Below are 21240 nucleotides of genomic sequence, written 5' to 3' on the forward strand. Positions count from 1 at the left end.
TTTTTTTTTAATTTTAAACATTTATAATTATTACTTTTTTTTTGCTTTTAATGCATTTTTTACTTTCTCGCTCTCTCTCACTTTTACTAACATTAAACGTCAATTTGAATTTCAATATAAATAAGAAGAATAAGAAGAGAGTTTTCTTAAGAATCCTTACTCTTTTGCTATACGAAAATGTGTTAATTATTAATTTTATCGATTTATAATATTTTACAGCACTTCCGTACAGTTAGTCCAGGTTTGATATTACGTGAATACGGCCGTCATGGCGGAGAAGATATTTCACGTATCTACACCTACAGCTATTTAACAGATGCTCCCAATTATTTGCGTAAACCGATTGATCCATATGATAAGACTCCACTCTCACCACACTTCCATAGGCCATCATCATATGCCACTAGTAATGCCGGTTCGGTAGCTGGCAGTAGACCACCATCGCGTCCCAGCTCACGTACACGCAGTGCCATGAAGGTGTTAGTGGATGCTATAAGTTCAGAAACACCCAGACCTAAAAGTCCTGCCATGAACAACGAAGAACCCATAGAATTGTCACATTATCCGGGTGCCAAAAAGCCACAACCGGGTGAAAAACCCAAAATCGAACGTGATGATTTCCCTGCACCGCCATATCCCTACACTGATCCAGAGCGAAGACGGCGTTATAGCGACTCATACAAAGGTGTTCCCGTATCGGATGATGAGGAGGAAACCGAAAAGAAAAATGGTGAAACAGATTCGTAAGTTGTGTTTTTTTTTTTTTGGGGTGAAAGATTTGTATTCAATGAATTTTTTTAGACGCCTACAACGTGAAGCTAAGGAATTGGAAAAACTAAATTCCGGCATTGGTTCAGTAATTGCTAAAGATTTGAAAGAAACGGCAAAATATCGCAAGTGGAAACAACAAAATCTAGATCCCAGAAATGCATCACGTACACCATCGGCATCCAAAGAACCAGTATATAAATTAAGGTAAATTTAATGAGTTGGGTTAGTAATTTATTTATGAACAGTTATAGAAGAATTAATGACTCAAGTGGTTTAACAGTTTAAATTGTGACAAAATGTTTGTTCTCTATTCGATTTGAAGATAGAATCTACTAGCAGAGATCTTAAGTTTACGAGGCAATTGCATTTGAAAATTAAAATTTCATTTTTTTTTGTTTGCAATAGCGGATACAAATCTTTGCCGATTTTTTTTTTTGAAATGTTTGTTTTTAATTAACTGCAAATTAATAAATTAATTATTTTTATATAAAAGAATTGTTTCAAGTCGTATCGATAACAAACACTTTCCATCATATCCATCACCCCCACATTAGGGTCCAAATTCAAAACTTAAACTCTGACCTTCTCTATAGTCATGTGAAATTTAATTAAAATCGGACTATCCGTTTAGAATTCAGTTCCCTCACTGTGTGTCGTAGTGGTTGGTTTGTCCTGCCTCTACATGTAGGATTTACTAAGAAATCAATTTATTTAATTATTTATGCTTTAGATACGAGTCTCCAATTGGTGCCTCACCATCACGTCATTTGGATCATCAGAAGCCATTCTACGAGGATGAAATCTTCGATCGTTCAACGAGCTACAGAGGATCACTTGGTAAATCATTGGGCAATGCACCAAGTTATAACGGTAAGCTATAAAATACTCTTTACAGAATAATCGAAAAATATCTTCATATAAATTATATACAATATAAAACAAATCCTCGAGTTTACACTTTTCTTACTACTGCAAAAACCCGAACAAATTCTTCTGAACAACTAAAAACAATTTAGAAACAAACACAGGTCCTTATACTTAAACTACAGCTAGAGGTTATGGGATTTTTATTTATGTATAATTTTATTTTACTGCTCTGTTCAAATCTTTTGTTTTTATAAATTTCTTATTATTCATTTTCTTTTTTTATGATTTATTTCGGTTTATAATTTATTTAAACAAAAAACACAAATTCTATTTGGGTGTTTTGTTCTGATACTTGACAAAAAAAACTTGATTTCACTCTGAATTCTGCAAAAAAAATATATCCGAAAAAACCAACTGTAAACTACCAACAAATAAATAAAAAATAAACACAGCTATACATTCCTACCGAGCACCACCAAAACCTGGATATGGATTTAAAACTTCAACCTTGCCGCCGTATATACGCAATGGCTATAGTTCAGTAAGTGTGCAAAATATGAAAAAACAATACTCTCAACTCTATAACTACCTACTTACTTAAAGTTTGGAGGTTAAGACAATTTATAACAGACACCCTATTGCTTTCCATTTCTAATTTGTAAATGCTGTGTTTTGTTAATTTTAAAAGCAAAAAAAAAAGTATTTTGGTTGTTGGTATATTAAACATTAAAAAAAACTCTAAACTCTTGTGGTTTAGATCATATTAATAACATTAATGCAATATTAATAATAACTAGTAATGGTTAAATTACATCATCGAACTTAAAACTCATTAAGCCACCACACGCATCTACTACATCACATCACATTACAGAATAATTCATCCATCCATCCACACACACTTATTTCTTTCTCATACACATTAATTTACAGATTAACAGCGATGGCGAAGTTATGGTTATTTTTTTTTATTTGTTGCTACAATGATGATATTTAATGAATGGTTCATGCAAAATTTGGAAATATTTTAAATAAATAAATTATAAAAATATAATTATTAACGGATATGAAATTGTTTCGGTTTCAAAATCGATTTCCTTCACATAACTTTTGTGAGATTTTGAGGAATTAATTTTTCAATTGATTTTAGCGATAAAGCATCTAATACATCATTTTAACATTTCCAAATATTCAAATAATACGTCAAAATCCAAAAAAAAATCTTAACATTTTTTTATTTTTTTAGTATTTCATTAATATATACTTTTATTTAGTTATATTACAGAATAAACTAGAACGTTTATTATGGTATTGACAAAACAGGGAAAACTTTTTGTAGAAAAATTATCTGGCCCTTTTGGAGACTCAGTATTTTGTTGGATATCCCTTGTTTTTTATTATTGCTTCACAGCGACAATAAATTAAATCTTATCCTAAAGCTTCCTTCGTGGTATAATTTTGAGTCCGTATTTTGCTAGGCAAGCCACTTCAAAAAATGCGCAACCATTTAGTTACAAACCTAGTGGTGTGTTTTTGGGATAATTTTGGTGCTGTTATCTCAAAACTAGCGGCATTTTTTCTTAGCATATGGATACATATCATCGTTTAAAATGGAAATTTATCCGACTCCAGTCATACTAAATTTGAAGATATGAATTGGACACATACCTTGCCAAAAACAGGCCAAACCACCATCAAACTTGAATGGCTTTGGGACCAGTTATTTTCAAAATTGGGGGCCAGGCTCTTTCCCTTATATTTGGATTCATACGAAAAGAGAACAGTATAACATTTCTGTCTCGACCAGTTTAAATGTTCTTTGGCAAATTGTATACGGTCTTGGCGATAGAAACCAAGACCAGACTCATTTGTCATGTGACAAACAGTCCAAGACCGGGGAGTTATTAAATTATCTTGTTATGGAGTATTACACTCTCTTGTTATTACATTTTATTGTCTTTGAGTAGTTTTACAAGGTAGTTCTCCCAAATGTTGAGTTTTTAAAGTTCCTGTCTCAACATTTTTTGAAATAATTTTTGAATCTGCTGATTTATTAATTGAATATTTATCGCTTATTTAACGGCCTTACCTAAATAAAAGTTTCGAGCGTTACGTTTTCTGCCGCGCAGTATTAACGCTTAAGTAGCTTACATAAACAAGAGCGTAATCGTTTTGTCAACAATACAATAGTTTGTATGCACTAAGTAATGAATAAGTAAAAAAAAACAACTTTAATAAGGGCATTTTACAATCACCATTATCGAGGTTGGCGTAAACGTCTTACGCTTACGACAGTTTAGTACTAGATTAAAGAAACAGTTTGCATTTTATCTTTAATCAAGTACGTAAGACGTTTAAGCCAGCCACGATAAGGTTGAATAGCTCTGCGTTGCCGCCGCGTTATTTCGTTTTATACTAGTTATAGAGCTTGACAATTTTTGACAAACAAAAAACGAGCAACGTTCTTATTTGGGTATGGCTGTAAGTCAATAAATTATAAGTCCATTGTGGTTTTTATCACATAAACACAACGTCAAAAGTGATTAGCACCACAAATTAATTAGATTTAAGTCGGACTATAATGATTTTCATGATCTAAAATAAATCGAAAAAATTCACTGCTGTTTACTTATTTTTGAGGCTGTGTGTATATGGACAGATTTAGCGGATTCAGTACCAAAATTGTGGAAAGTACATAATATATCATAGATGAAAAATAAATGAGTCCTAACATGAAAATTTAATTCTTTATCCAAACAAATGTTTTTAAAAACTGAAACATTTGCTAATATAGCCAAATTTTGTGTGAACCTTTAATTCTATATAGTATTAAAATGAAAATGGTCTTAATTAAGACAATTGTTGGTTTCTCATCATCTACATAATTTCTCTTTTTGTTTCTTTTTTCCTCTGCTCTGACTTGTTTTCTCCTCTTGTCTTTTATTCAATGCTGCCTAACAATAAAAATCATAAAAAAACAAACTAAACAAACAAAATTATTAATATTTATGGATCAACATTGCCTTTAATACAACAAAATATAATAAAAAAAATCATATAATGGTGTTTTGTACACACAACCTGTCTTACCGTAATATTAATCATCATCAACAACATTTATATCGACAAATCTAACAAAAACTATAATAATAACAAATATGGATTAAAATGACGACTGCAACAACAAAAACTACTGCTACTGCTACTAAAACATAATGTGTACTCTCTCTATTTTTTTGTTGAAAATGGGGCTTTGGTGAATAAAATACAAATTATTTATGTAATGAATGCACTTTTAATATAAAAAAAAATCATATTTATTTCGTTTTTTTGCCACATTTTCTCCCTCCAAAAAAAAACTGAAATGAACATATAAAACAACAACACACATTATTAAATAAATAAAAAAAAATATAACATTAACAACAACATCACTTCACATCACATCACCAACATCGTTATCATTCATACACACACCTCATACAAATACTCATCATCATCATTATCATTTTGATCATCGATAAATTTTACAACAAACCAATTTTTAAATCATACATAATTTATGGACAACTTTCATCACTGCATCATCCAAACCACCACCACCACAACAACAACAACTACATAAATCATACTCATCACACATTGAACAAAAACAAACAAATTAAATTGCATGTCACCTACCTTGATGTTGTATTGTATTATGGCTCTCTCTCTATATATCTCGCTCGCTATTTGTGTTACTTAACTTGTGTCTCTCTGTTTGTGTACTTTTGCGTGATATTTATATATAAATTCATCTACCTACACCAACATCACTTACGTTTTGTAGTGGTGAGCTCTCTACGTCATGTACCTAAACCTGGATACGGCTTAGCTCCACGTTCCCACACTTTTAGTTCAACCACATCGGCCGGCGCCATTATGCACGGCGTCACCGTAAGCGCTTTTAATTTCATTCAGTGTTAAATATACATTATTACATTTATTCATTCATATTTAACTACATTCTTAACTTACTACATATTTACATGCAATTCAGTTTGTGGCTTTTTAATTTGATTTATAATTTATAATTTCTTATTGCGTTCAGTGTTTTCTTTCATTATTTTAATTTGCTTGATTTTATTACATTTCTCATTTAATCATCATCATCATCAGCAGCTTATTTTAATAGTTTGGCGTTCAGTTATTTAGTTTAGTTAGTATGTAGTTGATTTTAATTTCACGGTTTTGATTTTATAGTGGATATTTTTCTTATTTTATTATAAAAAAAAGTAAAAACTTTTAAGTTCTTTGGCTCTGTGTAATGAATTTATGTTCTTTATAGCTTTCATTGTAAATACCTTAGTAATTGCTTTAAATATTCAAAATCAGTTTCATTTATTAGTATGTAATTGTTAATTTTTTTTAATTAAACATTGGTAAACTTATGTACTGAAATAGGAACTCTTAGCTCCATTTTCTCAATCTCTGGTTAATTTGTATGAACGATCAAAAAGTAAAAAAGTTTCCTCCACCATAGGTCTAAAATCAAATCTTATCTTACGCATTTCGTCTTTTATCCAAAAAAAACTATTAAAAAAGAAAATAAATACGGAAATGTCATTGGATAAAAGACGAAATGCGCAAGATAGGATTTGATCTAAGACCTATGGTTTCTTGAGGAAAATTTCTTAGAATTTTCCTCATATTTTTCGTGAAAAAAAATCGACCATATAATTCATATAATTTTTGTATAAGAACTGTCATCTCAGTATATCGTCACGATAATAATAACCAGAGGTTGAGAAAAATGGTCTTAATATGTAGTTAGTTGTTCGCCTAAATTTAAAATAATGTAAATGGAGGTATATTGATTTTTTTCATTCCGTTTGTAAGACGTCGAAATTTTCATAAGATCTACCTATGTCCGTCTGTGGAAATTATCCTCAAATATTCATTGTTTATCAGAAATGTTTGGTATTGATAATAAAAATCGGTAAAATACAATCAGGGTTATGGACCAAAATGTGACGACTGCCGGTTCTACGCACCGGAATAACACGAGTTCACTCAGCCAAGGGCTGTTAACTCAGCAACCACTGCTGCTACAACAACAACTAAAATCTGAGACAACCTCCAGATATTTTTCAAATTTATTATTTTTTTAATTGAAATATCTATCATTAGGTATACATATTGTCTATTAAGGCCATCGTTTTAAGCGTACAATTTTACCTTGTATAGGATATATTAAAAAAAAAAATAGGAAATCGGTGAATTTTTTTAACAAAAAAAAACTGTTATCGCCATCATTTTTAGCGTACAATTTCACCTTGGAAAGCTAATATTAAAAAAAAATTAAATCGGACGATATTTTTATTACCTACTAAAAAAAAGTCTAAAAATTTTAATTTGGGGCGCCTTGAAAATGATTTTTTTTTATAATAAATATTGTTTATCCTTGATATTTTTCAAGGACCGTTTGCACTTTATAAAATTATTAATTTTAGCAAACTTTTAAAAATGTTTTTCGGAACTGAATAAAAATAATATTCGCAAAAAGTTAAGAAATACAAAACCAGTGGCTTTCGATAGTTTCACAAGAATGATATAAAAATGGTTTCTTCAGTATTTGACAATATAACAGTTTAGAAAAATTACCCAAACATTCTGACAATTAGAGTAGGTAATTCAAAGATAGTTAATTGTCAAAATGCTAGGGTAATTAACAGTGATTTAAAGTAATTAATTCATTACAAATTCAAATAAAAATATATTATGTACAATGGCGCAACAAATATTTTATTTATTTATCTTCAATTTATATAACCAAGCCTTAGGGGCCATTAATGGCTAATAAAAGCTACTAAATAAAATAATTTGTTTCCTCATGCCAAAAGCTATCGAAAAATCGATGGCACAATATCGAAAAATGTTTGTCTTTACTATTGTATATATTAATGACTAAGTAATCCAGATATAGGCCAAAAATCGAGGTTGTCGTGCTTTTTCCATTAAATCTCAGCCATTTGAGGGACGATTTTATCGATTTTAAATAGCAATCGAACTGGGCCTATAGCGGTTATATTGATGTTTGAAACATGTTTGTAATTTAATCATTTAGTACATTTTTAAAGCTATTTTTTGTAATGGATTTGATTACGGAAAACTCGAAGAAACAATAAGAAATTAATTATATAAAGAATGAATTCGCACAGGAATAACTTGAAGTACTAAGAAATTCAGCCTATAAATCAAATCGTAATGAATTAATGATGGGATAGTTAAGAGATATAATCTAATTTGTTTTTGAAAATTGAATTAAGAATTAATTCTTACAAATACCATACCTTTTTTAAAAACTTGAAAATTTTGTTTTGAAAAATGTTCATCACCCTAGGTCTCCACGTAGCAATATTTATTGCAGCAATTGTCAAATTTGATTGCGTCAATGAAATTTGCGAGTGTAGACCGCAAATTGCCATATGTAGCAATCCATTGCGCAATGATTGCTTTACTGATTGCCTGAGCAATTATTGCTAAGCAATAAGCTGTCAGTTTAGTTAACATTAATGTAAAATTTCTTCTTTCTATGATTCAGTGTGATTGATTAATTCATACATATTTAATTTATTTAAGTACCAAAAGTAAATAAACGATCAAATTAGTGAAAAAAAACATTCAACACATAATATAAGCAAAATACACCTCAGTTTTTCATAGAACTTCTCGCGTTGAAAATTTTTTATTTGTGACGAACGTTTTCTCCACCTAAAGAAATCAACAATCGCTGTGCTGTTGTTTTGCCGACGTTATTGCTTGTGTTTAGCAATACAAATTGCTACGTGGATCTAAACTCCTGTCTGCTTTTTCCATTCAAGTAGATATTTTTGGAAATAACACAATAAATTAGTTTGTTTTCCGGTTTTAAATGATGAATTTTTCTGTTGAAATCAATTACAAAAGAAAAACCGAAGAAAAATTGTCAGTTTCTGTTTCGGTTTAAACCTATGAAGTGCCATAAATATTATGGGATAAAAAAGTATATTAAGGTAATAAGGGAAACTGTATATTTCCATAAAATAAATTAGCCGTAGCTTAACCAAAACAGAACAACATAATTATTTAGGTCTAAACATGTTTAGTTTAATTTAAAGAACATTTTAGTTTTATAGTAAATGAGATTATTACAAATGCCTTTATTTCATATATTTTGTTTCTTTTCAAAACCAATGTTTAATTAACATTTACTTATATACGATTTATCATTATTTCTGTAAAACACACAACAGCTTTTTCATTTAAACATTTTATTTTTGGAGATATAGGCCGTATCTTGACAAAGAATATTCATATTTACATTATGATTTACTTTTATTAAACAACATCATCACGCTTTAAAGGCATGCACATTTTCATTTTAAGCATGTACTTTTTGTATTACTTTATATTTTTCATAATTAAACGCTTTCAAATTAGTGCAATAATTAAATAAATGAATATTTAAAAAAAATATATATTAAAATAACAAACTTATTTTATTTTCGAAACTAAACAGGATTTTTCATATGGAGGTCTTGGTGATAAAACGCACAGTACAGATTTAAGTTGTGGCAAATCAGAAGGTAAGTAATGTTAAATACTATGGCAGTTAATATCTCAATTATAGTATTGCCAGAAGGTTCCCATAATTAATTTCTTAAAATATTCTTTATCATTTTAGCCTCAGTTGATTCTATAACCGAAGGTGATAGACGTGCATTAATGGGTGGTGATTTACCCGCATCTAGCACATATTCGGGCGCTTTGTCTTATCATTATCCCCAGGCTGGTTTAATACGCCGCAGCTTGCCTAATATGGCCCATTCGATGCTGGTACATGAGCCGGCTAAAATTTATCCTTATCATTTGCTTGTTATCACAAACTATCGTTTGCCTTCAGACGTTGATCGCTGCAATTTAGAGGTAAGCTAGAAAAATAAAACATTTAAACCACCCTGTTCTGTAAACCGAATTCAAGTAATCGAGGTTGTCATAAAATCCAATCATTGTCGGAATCGGTTTTGAAAACGACAAAAAAGTTACATTTGACTTATGAAATCCAAGGTAATTTTTTTCTTTAATCGATAAAGAATTTAATTCTAGATCGAATCTAAAACCGATAACTTTCGATTTCACAAGGCCAATGTACTTTTTCTGTCGTTTTCAAAATCGATTCCGAATATTTCGTTTATTCGTGTTCTGTAAATCGAATCAACAGATTTACTCGTTTAACAATACTTTCTAGTAAAGAAATCTGTTTCAATGTACAAAATTGTGTGATTTGCAGAACAATTTCAATTGATTCTGTTTGATAAAACTGCAAATTCAACCTTGAAATAAAAATAAATCAACTATTTTTTTATTCTCTTTTCCAGCGCCATTTATCAGATGTTGAATTTGAACACATTTTACAATGTACAAGAGCCGATTTCTACAGATTCCCACAATGGCGACGAAATGAATTGAAACGACGTGTTAAATTATTCTAAATCAAAACACACACTCACACACAATATAATTGAGAAGTAAAATGAAAAGGTTTTTAGTTTTTTGTAAGCCTAAAAGCAGTTTTGAAAGCAAAACTGTGTAAATTGATACCAAAACAAACATATATTTTTTCTAAAAACTATTTTTTTGCGTAATTTCTAAAAGCAAAACAAAAATAAAAAAACACGTTAAATGTTAAACAGCTTTAGTAAAAAAAAAACTACAACCAAAAAAATAATAACAAATAAAAAATCTAAATCCAAAATATTTAAACACTACAATACACCACAAAACAAAGAAAGTAACAAAAAAAATTAAGAAATTTTAATTATAAAAAAAACAATTCCTCACACTTACCACCCACACTTTGAAATCATCACGTATGCAGCTAGATTTTTATTTTTTTTAAAATTCAAAATTGAACACTTTAAATTGGCTTAATTTTTTTTCCCTCAAAAAAATTAAATGGTCTTGTTTAAGTTCCCCAATAAGAATGCAGCCTTTAACCGCCGACTTTTGTAGTAGCAACGCATGGCATTATTAAAAGAAGCTTTTTTCTTTATACATATATATTTTTATAAATTAGGATTTTTAAATTTCTACAACTACTACTGCTATTATTATTATTACTACTATTATAAAACTTTATAATTATATCAAGTACTATTCTATATATGTATAAACAAACATATGGTTTTATTGTCTTCTTCCAGTTAATTAAAATGTTTTTATTTAATTATATTTATACGTCGTCGTATGTCATTTTAAATACTTTTGTTTTAATTTGTTTACTTCCTAATTTATTAAGATTTTTAATTATGTATTTGTAAAAGTAAAAGTTTTTGGCAAGTTTATTTCCTTAAAAGTCTTCTTTTACACTTTATTTTAATTTTCTATTTAACTTTCTTGTTTATGCAGCTAAACTATTTATTTTTGTTTTTCATATGCAATACAAATTTAGTAATAATAATAATAATTAATATTTTTTTCAAGTTACAAAGAAAAACAAATAACTATATAAATGTCAAAAACAAATAAAAAATATTATAAAGAAAAGAAACACTATATATATTTTATTTATTTATAAATAATAAAACAAAAAGAATTATAAACTAAAAAAACAAAGATATAAATTATTAAAAAGAAAAGAAATTAATTCTAAATAATAAGCTTATAATAGTAATTATATGGAAACAAATTAAAAAAAAATAAATAAATTTCAATTTCAAATGCTGGAAAATAAATAAAAATATTTGGTTTTATTTTTTGCTAGGTCTTATAGTGCCTGTTTTTGTATTCAAATTATTTCCATTCAATTTGAATTAAACAGCCCAATTATGAATAAAAAATTCCGCGGGAGTTTGTTCCCCGGGAGTTTTTTCCCATTGAATTTGAATAGGAAAAATGAGAAAAGGGAAAGAACTGCCGCGGAATTTTTATTCATAATTGGGCTGATAATTTAACAATTTTAAACATATAAAAATTAAAGTTTAAATAGGGTAGAACTCAAAAATTACTTTTCCAACAATCTCGGCACTGCATTAAACAAATTATAAAAATATTGTATGTAAATAAAGGATAAATAATAGTAACAGCTTATTAAGATCAACTTGTCTCTCACCAAAGTATTAAATAAAATACCACAAAAACTAATAAAAGTCGTACTAAACCAAGTAAAAAATGTGGGTATTTTGTTAATGTACAAGTTATTTTCGGTCTCTGGTATTAATTTATGCATGAGCTTTCTAGTGCAGTTTCCAGATGACATATGCCACTAGGTAAATTAATAATAAATCAATATTCTTGGGTCAAAACTTAAATTTTGTGATCTTGATATTTGGGATATTATTGTAATCCGCAATCATTGCATATTTTGTACAAAGATTTTTTATTTCCTATTTTTATACTAAAAATCATTTAAAACTAAAGGGAATTATTATTACAGTAATCTGTTGACTTTTAAATGAACTCATTGAAAAATGTGACTTAAATAAAGAGCAGCACATTTTTGGTTTTTGTCTCCAATAAATGAATTTTAGCTATTTTTCAGTGCTGCCACAAGATAATTGTAAATTACACATGGCTGATTCCAAAATTACACATCAGAAGAAAAATTACACAAGCTTTATATCATAATCAGGCATGTGATGATAATCGATCGTTTTCAAAACTGAAATCAATCTCAAAATCTCAATTGATTGATTTTAATATTTGTTTCATTCCGTATAATTTTTATTGCAAAAAAACAACAAAATAAACAACTCTCCATTTGCTTACCTTAATTAATGTGAACATAAAAATCCATATTTGGTGAGAAATATGAGTGATCACAGATTATTGCCCTTTTTCCTCTAGGACCTCTTATTCATATAAAATTCGATATTTAGTGGGAAATATGAGTGATCACAGATTTTTGCCCTTTTTCCTCTGAGACCTCTTTTTGATATAAAAATCGATATTTGGTGGAAAATATGAGTGATCACAGATTATTGCCCTTTTTCCTCTATGACCTCTTATTAACCATCTATGAGTGATTTTAGATTTTTCATATAAAAATCGATATTTGGTGGGAAATATGAGTGATCACAAATTATTGCCCTTTTTCATCTAGGACCTCTTATTAACGAACTATGAGTGATATTTGGTGGGAAATATGAGTGATAACAAATTATTGCCCTTTTTCTTCTAGGACCTCTTATTAACCATCTATGAGTGATTTTAGATTTTTCATATAAAAATCGATATTTGGTGGGAAATATGAGTGATCACAAATTATTGCCCTTTTTCATCTAGGACCTCTTATTAACGAACTATGAGTGATATTTGGTGGGAAATATGAGTGATCACAGATTATTGCCCTTTTTCATCTAGGACCTCTTATTAACCATCTATGAGTGATTTTAGATTTTTCATATAAAAATCGATATTTGGTGGGAAATATGAGTGATCACAGATTATTGCCCTTTTTCCTCTAGGACCTCTTATTAACCATCTATGAGTGATTTTAGATTTTTCATATAAAAATCGATATTTGGTGGGAAATATGAGTGATCACAGATTATTGCCCTTTTTCCTATAGGAACTCTTATTAACGAACTATGAGTGATTTTAGATTTTTCATATAAAAATCGATATTTGGTGGGAAATATGAGTGATCACAGATTATTGCCCTTTTTCATCTAGGACCTCTTATTAACCATCTATGAGTGATTTTAGATTTTTCATATAAAAATCGATATTTGGTGAGAAATATGAGTGATCACAGATTAATGCCCTTTTTCCTCTAGGACCTCTTATTAACCATCTATGAGTGATTTTAGATTTTTCTTATCAAAATCGATATTTGGTGGGAAATATGAGTGATCACAGATTAATGCCCTTTTTCCTCTAGGACCTCTTATTAACGAACTATGAGTGATTTTAGATTTTTCCTATAAAAATCGATATTTGGTAGGAAATATGAGTGCTCACAGATTATTGCTCTTTTTCTTCTAGGACCTCTTATTAACCATCTATGAGCGATTTTAGATTTTTCATATATAAATCGATATTAGGTGGGAAATATGAGTGATAACAAATTATTGCCCTTTTTCATCTAGGACCTCTTATTAACGAACTATGAGGACCTCTTATTAACGAATTTAAGATTTTTCATATATAAATCGATATTTAGTGGAAAATATGAGTGATCACAGAAAATTGCCCTTTTTCTTCTAGGACCTCTTATTAACCATCTATGAGTGATTTTAGATTTTTCATATAAAAATCGATCACAGTGATCTCAGATTATTGCCCCTTTTCCTTAGGACCTCTTATTAATAATCTATGAGTGATTTTAGATTTTTCATATAAAAATCTATATTTAGTAGGAAATATGAGTGATCACAGATTATTGCCCTTTTTCCTCTATGACCTCTTATTAACGAACTATGAGTGATTTTAGATTTTTCATATAAAAATCGATATTTGGTGGGAAATATGAGTGATCACAGGTTATTGCCCTTTTTCCTCTAGGACCTCTTATTAAAGATATACAAGAGATTTTAGATTTTTCATATAAAAATCGATATTTGGTGGGAAATATGAGTGATCACAGATTATTGCCCTTTTTCCTCTAGGACCTCTTATTAACGAACTATGAGTGATTTTAGATTTTTCATATAAAAATCGATATTTGGTGGGAAATTGAGTGATCACAGATTATTGCCCTTTTTCATCTAGGACCTCTTATGTCTATGAGTGATTTTAGATTTTTCATATAAAAATCGATATTTGGTGGGAAATATGAGTGATCACAGATTATTGCCCTTTTTCCTCTAGGACCTCTTATTAACCATCTATGAGTGATTTTAGATTTTTCATATAAAAATCGATATTTGGTGGGAAATATGAGTGATCACAGATTATTGCCCTTTTTCCTCTAGGACCTCTTATTAACCATCTATGAGTGATTTTAGATTTTTCATATAAAAATCGATATTTGGTGGGAAATATGAGTGATCACAGATTATTGCCCTTTTTCCTCTAGGACCTCTTATTAACCATCTATGAGTGATTTTAGATTTTTCATATAAAAATCGATATTTGGTGGGAAATATGAGTGATCACAGATTATTGCCCTTTTTCCTCTAGGACCTCTTATTAACCATCTATGAGTGATTTTAGATTTTTCATATAAAAATCGATATTTGGTGGGAAATATGAGTGATCACAGATTATTGCCCTTTTTCCTCTAGGACCTCTTATTAACCATCTATGAGTGATTTTAGATTTTTCATATAAAAATCGATATTTGGTGGGAAATATGAGTGATCACAGATTATTGCCCTTTTTCCTCTAGGACCTCTTATTAACCATCTATGAGTGATTTTAGATTTTTCATATAAAAATCGATATTTGGTGGGAAATATGAGTGATCACAGATTATTGCCCTTTTTCCTCTAGGACCTCTTATTAACGAACTATGAGTGATTTTAGATTTTTCATATAAAAATCGATATTTGGTGGGAAATATGAGTGATCACAGATTATTGCCCTTTTTCCTCTAGGACCTCTTATTAACCATCTATGAGTGATTTTAGATTTTTCATATAAAAATCGATATTTGGTGGGAAATATGAGTGATCACAGATTATTGCCCATTTTCCTCTAGGACCTCTTATTAACCATCTATGAGTGATTTTAGATTTTTCATATAAAAATCGATATTTGGTGGGAAATATGAGTGATCACAGATTATTGCCCTTTTTCCTCTAGGACCTCTTATTAACCATCTATGAGTGATTTTAGATTTTTCATATAAAAATCGATATTTGGTGGGAAATATGAGTGATCACAGATTATTGCCCTTTTTCCTCTAGGACCTCTTATTAACCATCTATGAGTGATTTTAGATTTTTCATATAAAAATCGATATTTGGTGGGAAATATGAGTGATCACAGATTATTGCCCTTTTTCCTCTAGGACCTCTTATTAACGAACTATGAGTGATTTTAGATTTTTCATATAAAAATCGATATTTGGTGGGAAATATGAGTGATCACAGATTATTGCCCTTTTTCCTCTAGGACCTCTTATTAACCATCTATGAGTGATTTTAGATTTTTCATATAAAAATCGATATTTGGTGGGAAATATGAGTGATCACAGATTATTGCCCTTTTTCCTCTAGGACCTCTTATTAACGAACTATGAGTGATTTTAGTTTTTCATTATTTTTCATATAAAAATCGTTATTTGGTAGGAAATATGAGTGATCACAGATTATTGCCCTTTTCCCTCTAGGACCTCTTATTAACCATCTATGAGTGATTTTAGATTTTTCATATAAAAATCGATATTTGGTGGGAAATATGAGTGATCACAGATTATTGCCCTTTTTCCTCTAGGACCTCTTATTAACCATCTATGAGTGATTTTAGATTTTTCATATAAAAATCGATATTTGGTGGGAAATATGAGTGATCACAGATTATTGCCCTTTTTCCTCTAGGACCTCTCTTATTAACGAACTATGAGTGATTTTAGTTTTTCATTATTTTTCATATAAAAATCGTTATTTGGTAGGAAATATGAGTGATCACAGATTATTGCCCTTTTCCCTCTAGGACCTCTTATTAACCATCTATGAGTGATTTTAGATTTTTCATATAAAAATCGATATTTGGTGGGAAATATGAGTGATCACAGATTATTGCCCTTTTTCCTCTAGGACCTCTTATTAACCATCTATGAGTGATTTTAGATTTTTCATATAAAAATCGATATTTGGTGGGAAATATGAGTGATCACAGATTATTGCCCTTTTTCCTATAGGAACTCTTATTAACGAACTATGAGTGATTTTAGATTTTTCATATAAAAATCGATATTTGGTGGGAAATATGAGTGATCACAGATTATTGCCCTTTTTCCTCTAGGACCTCTTATTAACCATCTATGAGTGATTTTAGATTTTTCATATAAAAATCGATATTTGGTGGGAAATATGAGTGATCACAGATTATTGCCCTTTTTCCTCTAGGACCTCTTATTAACCATCTATGAGTGATTTTAGATTTTTCATATAAAAATCGATATTTGGTGAGAAATATGAGTGATCACAGATTATTGCCTTTTTTAGGACCTCTTATTAACGAACTATGAGTGATTTTAGATTTTTCATATAAAAATCGATATTTGGTGGGAAATATGAGTGATCACAGATTATTGCCCTTTTTCCTATAGGAACTCTTATTAACCATCTATGAGTGATTTTAGATTTTTCATATAAAAATCGATATTTGGTGGGAAATATGAGTGATCACAGATTATTGCCCTTTTTCCTCTAGGACCTCTTATTAACGAACTATGAGTGATTTTAGTTTTTCATTATTTTTCATATAAAAATCGTTATTTGGTAGGAAATATGAGTGATCACAGATTATTGCCCTTTTCCCTCTAGGACCTCTTATTAACCATCTATGAGTGATTTTAGATTTTTCATATAAAAATCGATATTTGGTGGGAAATATGAGTGATCACAGATTATTGCCCTTTTCCCTCTAGGACCTCTTATTAACCATCTATGAGTGATTTTAGATTTTTCATATAAAAATCAATATTTGGTGGGAAATATGAGTGATCACAGATTATTGCCCTTTTTCCTCTAGGACCTCTTATTAACCATCTATGAGTGATTTTAGATTTTTCATATAAAAATCGATATTTGGTGGGAAATATGAGTGATCACAGATTATTGCCCTTTTTCCTCTAGGACCTCTTATTAACGAACTATGAGTGATTTTAGATTTTTCATATAAAAATCGATATTTGGTGGGAAATATGAGTGATCACAGATTATTGCCCTTTTTCCTCTAGGACCTCTTATTAACGAACTATGAGTGATTTTAGATTTTTCATATAAAAATCGATATTTGGTGGGAAATATGAGTGATCACAGATTATTGCCCTTTTTCCTATAGGAACTCTTATTAACCATCTATGAGTGATTTTAGATTTTTCATATAAAAATCGATATTTGGTGGGAAATATGAGTGATCACAGATTATTGCCCTTTTTCCTCTAGGACCTCTTATTAACGAACTATGAGTGATTTTAGATTTTTCATATAAAAATCGATATTTGGTGGGAAATATGAGTGATCACAGATTATTGCCCTTTTTCCTCTAGGACCTCTTATTAACGAACTATGAGTGATTTTAGATTTTTCATATAAAAATCGATATTTGGTGGGAAATATGAGTGATCACAGATTATTGCCCTTTTTCCTCTAGGACCTCTTATTAAAGATATACAAGAGATTTTAGATTTTTCATATAAAAATCGATATTTGGTGGGAAATATGAGTGATCACAGATTATTGCCTTTTTTAGGACCTCTTATTAACGAACTATGAGTGATTTTAGATTTTTCATATAAAAATCGATATTTGGTGGGAAATATGAGTGATCACAGATAATTGCCCTTTTTCCTCTAGGACCTCTTATTAACGAACTATGAGTGATTTTAGATTTTTCATATAAAAATCGATATTTGGTGGGAAATATGAGTGATCACAGATTATTGCCCTTTTTCATCTAGGAATTCGTATTAAAGATATACAAATGATTTTAGATTTTTCATATAAAAATCGATATTTGGTGGGAAATATGAGTGATCACAGATTATTGCCCTTTTTCCTCTAGGACCTCTTATTAACGAACTATGAGTGATTTTAGATTTTTCATATATAAATCGATATTTAGTGGACAAATTATTGCCCTTTTTCATCTAAGACCTCGTATTAACCATCTATAAGTGTTTTTAGATTTTTCATATAAAAATCGATCAAAGTGATCTCAGATTATTGCCCCTTTTCCCTAGGACCTCTTATTAATAATCTATGAGTGATTTTAGATTTTTCATATAAAAATCGATATTTGGTGGGAAATATGAGTGATCACAGATAATTGCCCTTTTTCCTCTAGGACCTCTTATTAACGAACTATGAGTGATTTTAGATCTTTCATATAAAAATCGATATTTGGTGAGAAATATGAGTGATCACAGATTATTGCCCCTTTTTCCTCTAGGACCTCTTATTAACAAACTATGGGTGATTTTAGATCTTTCATATAAAAATCGATATTTGGTGCGAAATATGAGTGATCACAGATTATTGCCCTTTTTCCTCTAGGACCTCTTATTAACGAACTATGAGTGATTTTAGATTTTTCATATAAAAATCGATATATGGTGGGAAATGTGAGTGATCACAGATAATTGCCCTTTTTCATCTAGGACCTCTTATTAACCATCTCTGATATTTGGTGAGAAATATGAGTGATCACAGATTATTGCCCTTTTTCCTCTAGGACCTCTTATTAACCATCTATGAGCGATTTTAGATTTTTCATATAAAAATCGATATTTGGTGGGAAATATGAGTGATCACAGATAATTGCCCTTTTTCCTCTAGGACCTCTTATTAACGAACTATGAGTGATTTTAGATTTTTCATATAAAAATCGATATTTGGTAGGAAATATGAGTGATCACAGATTATTGCCCTTTTTCATCTAGGACTTCGTATTAAATATACACAAATGATTTTAGATTTTTCATATAAAAATCGATATTTGGTGGGAAATATGAGTGATCACAGATAATTGCCCTTTTTCCTCTAGGACCTCTTATTAACGAACTATGAGTGATTTTAGATCTTTCATATAAAAATCGATATTTGGTGAGAAATATGAGTGATCACAGATTATTGCCCCTTTTTCCTCTAGGACCTCTTATTAACGAACTATGAGTGATTTTAGATCTTTCATATAAAAATCGATATTTGGTGAGAAATATGAGTGATCACAGATTATTGCCCCTTTTTCCTCTAGGACCTCTTATTAACAAACTATGGGTGATTTTAGATTTTTCATATAAAAATCGATATATGGTGGGAAATGTGAGTGATCACAGATTATTGCCCTTTTTCCTCTAGGACCTCTTATTAACGAACTATGAGTGATTTTAGATTTTTCATATAAAAATCGATATTTGGTAGGAAATATGAGTGATCACAGATAATTGCCCTTTTTCATCTAGGACCTCTTATTAACCATCTCTGATATTTGGTGAGAAATATGAGTGATCACAGATTATTGCCCTTTTTCCTCTAGGACCTCTTATTAACCATCTATGAGCGATTTTAGATTTTTCATATAAAAATCGATATTTGGTGGGAAATATGAGTGATCACAGATTATTGCCCTTTTTCCTCTAGGACCTCTTATTAACGAACTATGAGTGATTTTAGATTTTTCATATATAAATCGATATATGGTGGGAAATGTGAGTGATCACAGATAATTGCCCTTTTTCCTCTAGGACCTCTTATTAACGAACTATGAGTGATTTTAGATTTTTCATATAAAAATCGATATTTGGTAGGAAATATGAGTGATCACAGATTATTGCCCTTTTTCATCTAGGACTTCGTATTAAATATACACAAATGATTTTAGATTTTTCATATAAAAATCGATATTTGGTGGGAAATATGAGTGATCACAGATTATTGCCTTTTTTAGGACCTCTTATTAACGAACTATGAGTGATTTTAGATTTTTCATATAAAAATCGATATTTGGTGGGAAATATGAGTGATCACAGATAATTGCCCTTTTTCCTCTAGGACCTCTTATTAACGAACTATGAGTGATTTTAGATTTTTCATATAAAAATCGATATTTGGTGGGAAATATGAGTGATCACAGATTATTGCCCTTTTTCATCTAGGAATTCGTATTAAAGATATACAAATGATTTTAGATTTTTCATATAAAAATCGATATTTGGTGGGAAATATGAGTGATCACAGATTATTGCCCTTTTTCCTCTAGGACCTCTTATTAACGAACTATGAGTGATTTTAGATTTTTCATATATAAATCGATATTTAGTGGACAAATTATTGCCCTTTTTCATCTAAGACCTCGTATTAACCATCTATAAGTGTTTTTAGATTTTTCATATAAAAATCGATCAAAGTGATCTCAGATTATTGCCCCTTTTCCCTAGGACCTCTTATTAATAATCTATGAGTGATTTTAGATTTTTCATATAAAAATCGATATTTGGTGGGAAATATGAGTGATCACAGATAATTGCCCTTTTTCCTCTAGGACCTCTTATTAACGAACTATGAGTGATTTTAGATCTTTCATATAAAAATCGATATTTGGTGAGAAATATGAGTGATCACAGATTATTGCCCCTTTTTCCTCTAGGACCTCTTATTAACAAACTATGGGTGATTTTAGATCTTTCATATAAAAATCGATATTTGGTGCGAAATATGAGTGATCACAGATTATTGCCCTTTTTCCTCTAGGACCTCTTATTAACGAACTATGAGTGATTTTAGATTTTTCATATAAAAATCGATATATGGTGGGAAATGTGAGTGATCACAGATAATTGCCCTTTTTCATCTAGGACCTCTTATTAACCATCTCTGATATTTGGTGAGAAATATGAGTGATCACAGATTATTGCCCTTTTTCCTCTAGGACCTCTTATTAACCATCTATGAGCGATTTTAGATTTTT

The 21240-nt window shown here is 29.8% G+C and overlaps 1 protein-coding gene across 4 annotated transcripts in view; it reads left to right on the plus strand.

Annotated features, from left to right (window-relative positions):
* Unc-115a (Uncoordinated 115a) overlaps window positions 1–10156 on the plus strand; it is a 48344-nt gene extending 38188 nt beyond the window's left edge. For 2 of the 4 annotated variants that reach the window (XM_065516496.1, XM_065516498.1), the window contains 7 exons: window positions 220–743; window positions 802–975; window positions 1502–1641; window positions 2091–2179; window positions 9179–9245; window positions 9344–9585; window positions 10038–10156. In XM_065516496.1, coding sequence (XP_065372568.1) covers window positions 220–743; window positions 802–975; window positions 1502–1641; window positions 2091–2179; window positions 9179–9245; window positions 9344–9585; window positions 10038–10151 — 1350 coding nt within the window. In that variant the 3' untranslated portion in view covers window positions 10152–10156. Of the gene's footprint in view, window positions 1–219; window positions 744–801; window positions 976–1501; window positions 1642–2090; window positions 2180–5467; window positions 5575–9178; window positions 9246–9343; window positions 9586–10037 lie in introns of all 4 variants that reach the window. The other 2 variants (XM_065516495.1, XM_065516497.1) reach the window with 1 other exon arrangement.
* Window positions 10157–21240: the final 11084 nt, after the last annotated feature.

Source organism: Calliphora vicina, chromosome 1, assembly GCF_958450345.1.
Source record: "Calliphora vicina chromosome 1, idCalVici1.1, whole genome shotgun sequence".
NCBI classification, from domain to species: Eukaryota; Metazoa; Arthropoda; class Insecta; order Diptera; family Calliphoridae; genus Calliphora; species Calliphora vicina.